Genomic DNA, 4,791 nt, shown 5'->3' on the forward strand with positions numbered 1-4,791 from the left:
GAAAATTTTACTAAATATTTTTGGGATGTTCCACGCTTCTTGTGTTGTTTTGAATAATTTTCTTTTTTCATATTCGTGGATATTGATACGATTTGTCACATATAGCGTACTCCAAATATATTTAATCATCAAGATAACATTCATATATACTTGTACTCATTTCCGATCACAATTAAAGATAATGTAGACATTTTGCCCTGCAAAATTTCATCGAATATCTGCGATACACCAAGAACATTCAGATCGTTATTTGACATTAACATATCAAAGTATGCATATATATACTAAAACCATATTAAAACCATATTAAGACAAAATTGCCCCTAGTGTAAAAAGATCTTTAGTAAAAAATGTGAATTTTGTGAAAGCTGTACATGGATTTTATAATATGTTTAAAAATATATATATTTGTTTAGAATAAACAATTTTTTTTTTTTCATTTTTAACGGTTAAGTGACTATTGCACTCTTTCATACGTCCGTTAACGACCATCATTCTATCTACACACCATCACGATAGCACTCACCGGGATGGTGTCTACTCCTATAACTTGCATGATGCGCTTAATTAATCATTTTTCTATTGTAGAGATACTAGTTAAGAAAAATATTATGTGGCATTTGAACTTAATACTTTTCACAAATACAAAATATTTAAATAAGAAGTTGGTTATTGAAAATTTTTCAGATTCATCGGTTTCATGATGAATTGTTTATGACACCCTTTCCATAATTAATCCTAGGAAATGACGAAGTTACTATGTTTCCCTGAAGAGCCAATAACGTTGATTCATTGTCACCTACGCCTTGTACAACTTCATCATCGTAGGTTTCATTTAGGTTCTGGGAAAATTGCACCACTCCCCTCCAAAGAAACAAAATGTATCATCATGCCCTCATGTGGTTTAATTAATATTATCTTTTCATCGATCTAATAGACCTTTTCTTCTTAACACACTAAACTATAGAACTTGTAAAGTAGGCAGTAGGATTCTCGTATCTCTTTTCGGACGTTTGTATTGGGTCTTTTTTAGGGAAGTAATTTTATATATGGGCGGTAGGATGCATATTCCATGTCACGTTAATAGATTCTTGAATTGTTAATTAACAATTGAGATCCATAATAAACTTATAAATAAGATAACTATGCATCTATAAATTATTGTATGAAAGATTATGTGTAATTCCTTAATGTTTTATTTCTTATTTTTTTCTCTGGAAAAGAACCTTGCGCATGTTCACTATGATAATATTATATATGTTTCACACTACATGATTTACGTAGAAAAAATTATTTTCAGTTAGTGTCAGTGGGTACCATATTAATGCACTTCATGCACTTCATTAATGACTAGTGAACTTAAAGTAATCCATTATTAGGTTCTTGATCGGTTTACAGCATTGAAGAGCTCACATGCATGGAACCACCCCACCCTTAATACACAAGACAAAGCGCTATGTAAGGGAAAAAAATAAATGAATGTTCAGAAAATTTCATTATATCTTAAATAAAATTGTTATATATATATATATATATATATATATATATATATATATATATATATATATATATATATATATATATATATATATATATATATATATGAATGTTCAGAAAATTTCATTATATCTTAAATAAAATTGTTATATATATATATATATATATATATATATATATATATATATATATATATATATATATATATATATATATATATATATATATATATATATATATATATATATATATATATATATAAAAGATGTTTGGTGCTAAAAATTAATTCAAGAGTAACCAATGTATATCATATTTTTCCACATAAATTACAGATTTCAAGATTCAAATCTATAACAATCTAATTAATAAGTTTAGAATAGTATACATTTCATTTTGGTTTTTAAACAAACTAAAACTCGAATATACTTATGTAGTCTCAATGGTAATTCTTGCGGTAATTAACCACTTCTAGAAAGAGATTCAAGAACCCATGTTTTGCCACCAGAGCTACTACCACCACTCTCTCTATCCCTAGGACCATCGGCGTGGATGTTATTACTGATTTGGCTCTCTTTATTAATGATGGAAGAGATTGCAGCCGCAACAGCAACCCTAAATTTAGGATGAGAAGCAATAGCACTCATGTTTTCAGCCAAAATTGACTTATTGTTATTGTTGCTATCTTCTCCACCTTGCCAAACCCCATTACTCCCATCTACTTGCTTTGGTCTTGAAAAAAGGCTTTCATTAATAGGGAACCTGTTCGGCATCCAAGGAAACCCTAATTGAGACGAGGGGCTTTGGTGAGGGTTGAGTTGATTGTTGGTGAGATCAAAGACAAGTCCTTTTGAAGGGTCATTAGGTGTCATATGTGCGGATGAATATGGAGAAGAATTAGAGTTCAGAATGTTTGAAGACATGTGGTAATTAGCGAAAGGCTGCTGATTCATGGCTCCAAGTTCAGATGAAATATGATTGTTTGAATCCATTAGCATGAAAGATGTTGCTGCTGCAGATGTTGTTGAAGCCATTGCAGTTGCACCAACCGGTAGTGGATGATTGTGATTTCCCTCATAAGTTGTGATTAGTATCGACATGTCTTCTAAGCATCTTTGCACCTATGTATTAATCATACAAGTAAAAACCATGAGATAATTAAAGTCTTGTAATTTATGATATTTTTGTTAACCTATTTACTGTGCTAAAAGTAAAGGATTAAGATTCTTATTGGTAAAAGAAAAAAAGAAGAGGAAAATATGCACATGCACGCATTCACACAAGAAGGTACTTGGGACAAACCTGTTTCCTAACTGGGCAACCAGGAGCGACTGTACAACGATAGTATGCTCGCGGACAAGGGTTTCCCTTGGCAATCTTTTGTCCGTATTTTCTCCATTGACATCCGTCATTCATCTATATAACACAATAAATTTCAGAATATCGATCAAGAAAACTAGTGATAAATGATTTGTAAAGTATTATATTAACTATATATTTCTAGTAAACAGTTATAAGTTTACAACAATGCAGTTTTTGAGAATAAGCGATTGCAAGAAATCACCCATATGTAAGAGTAACATAACAGAAATCATAATTTTGATATATACATGATATACGATTCAAACTTACCGTGGCAGATTCACATCTTGCCCTCACTGAAACCCTAGCTTTTCTGTTTGGCAGTGAAGCCATCGGAGTATTAGCAATATTGCTAGCTTTATTTTCGCCTCCAAGATTTCCCGAATTCATCAAATTTTTTTGTTGCATCGGCATAAACTTAGTTGTGGTCTCTGATAAATTCTTATGATTTCCTTCTTGATGATCTCTTGCATGTGGGGACCTTGTAGTATTGCCTTGAATCCTCAATGATAAACCTAAGTTTTCATTTTCGCTTTCTTGTAATGGTGGCGATCTTGGCCTAATTTTCTTGATATCTTGATCGTTATCATGCCCGTTAAGAGAAAGAAAAGCTTTTGGATCCTGCATATATGGTTTAGAAAACTATATAAAATCTGAAAATATGATTCACATGGGTTCTATATATATTTGGTAGTATTAATATTAAGCTACCTTGAATTGGCTAGAAGATTGTCGAACTATGGAAAATTTCATTTGTAGATCATAGTAATCTTTCATTGTTTGCTCTACTACTTGTCTCAACACCTTGTTCTCCTCCTTCATCCGATTCATCTCTATCTGTAATATCGATAACTTAAACAAAAAGTTACATATTAGTTTTTTTAGCAATAAAATTGGCCTGAAATGAAACAAATTAAAATAAAATAATAGTAAGAAGAAGGGTAAGTATATATATGTACATCAAGGTTTTGAAAGGTTGTACCTTTTCTTCATGTCGATTATCAAGGTCTTGCCTTTTTGGTGCTTCAGTTGGGTCGGTGGCAGTTTGTACATCAAGTTCTGAGTGTTGTACTTGGTGCTCAGGTGATGGTACTTGTCTATCATCATCATCCTCATCAACATGATCTTGATGATATGATTCTGATGAATCTCTAACAGGTTCTTGATCTTGAGCATCAAGCTTCAGGGTCAGATCGATTTCCATTTCATCAGTGTTTTCTTCTTCTCTTCCCATACTTACATAAATGGGAACGTCTCTCTTTATCTTTCTCAATCTTTTATTTGTCCAGAATGCTGCTTTTGAGACACCAAAGTCAATTACCCCGTCTCAAGGGAGGAGGTATGCTTAGGCACACAAAGGACGCATCTAAGTTTTGACTTTAACTAGGTCCTCCATAATTTTTCTAAAACTATATTTTAATTGACAACTATTTTCATGTTTCCTTAAAATAATGCAGACATTTTTTTATACCAAAAATGTCCAATTTAATTTACATTTACGAATTTACATTGAAGGGCTTATTTAAAAAACTACGGGATCATTTATCATACATATACCTTACTTTGCTTGTATTTAAAAAACAATTTATATTTATTTTAACACAATACCAAATTTATTAAATTCGACTAGTTTTTAAGAACACTTTGACCTACTTAATTTCGTCAACGACTTTGTTATAGAATTGACATCTAAGAGTATCCACAATGCATAGTTCAATGGAATAATTGAATGAGGTGATATGTCTAATTGGCATTCAGTGGATTAAATTCAATCATTGTGAGATGTCATGTTGACATTCAATGAATATGGAGTTTAATGATCATTGAACTCTTTAATGGAAAAAATAAAACCTTTTAACTATAAAATATATATTCCATTGAACTCTATTGAATTCAATGCATTGTAAGAAAATTAATATAAAATTGTATAACAAG

The 4,791-nt window shown here is 31.1% G+C and overlaps 1 protein-coding gene across 2 annotated transcripts; it reads right to left on the bottom strand.

The window, feature by feature from the left end:
- Nucleotides 1–1,779: 1,779 nt before the first annotated feature.
- Nucleotides 1,780–4,212, bottom strand: WRKY9 (WRKY DNA-binding protein 9). 2 transcript variants are annotated; one of them, XM_078995833.1, is made up of 5 exons: nucleotides 3,839–4,212; nucleotides 3,568–3,693; nucleotides 3,127–3,477; nucleotides 2,797–2,910; nucleotides 1,780–2,615 (listed from the first exon to the last, which is right to left on the bottom strand). In XM_078995833.1, the coding sequence occupies exons 1-5, from the start codon at nucleotides 4,088–4,090 to the stop codon at nucleotides 1,956–1,958; spliced, it is 1,503 nt and encodes a 500-aa protein (XP_078851959.1). In that variant the 5' UTR covers nucleotides 4,091–4,212; the 3' UTR covers nucleotides 1,780–1,955. The 2 variants fall into 2 exon arrangements, with proteins under 2 accessions (XP_078851959.1, XP_078851958.1); XM_078995832.1 differs by having other exon boundaries at nucleotides 3,568–3,708.
- Between the last annotated feature and the right edge of the window lie 579 nt (nucleotides 4,213–4,791).

This window comes from Lactuca saligna, chromosome 5, assembly GCF_052625555.1.
Source record: "Lactuca saligna cultivar CGN05327 chromosome 5, ASM5262555v1, whole genome shotgun sequence".
Classification (NCBI taxonomy): Eukaryota; Viridiplantae; Streptophyta; class Magnoliopsida; order Asterales; family Asteraceae; genus Lactuca; species Lactuca saligna.

What these genes read in the sequence shown, in the direction of transcription:
- WRKY9 (XM_078995832.1), bottom strand. Translation starts at nt 4,090, where the DNA reads ATGGGAAGAGAAGAAGAAAACACTGATGAAATGGAAATCGATCTGACC. An exon ending in AATCTTCTAGCCAATTCAAG is followed by an intron (nt 3,478 to 3,567) that starts GTAGCTTAATAT and finishes CCATATATGCAG; the next exon opens with GATCCAAAAGCTTTTCTTTC. An exon ending in GTTGCCCAGTTAGGAAACAG is followed by an intron (nt 2,616 to 2,796) that starts GTTTGTCCCAAG and finishes ATTAATACATAG; the next exon opens with GTGCAAAGATGCTTAGAAGA.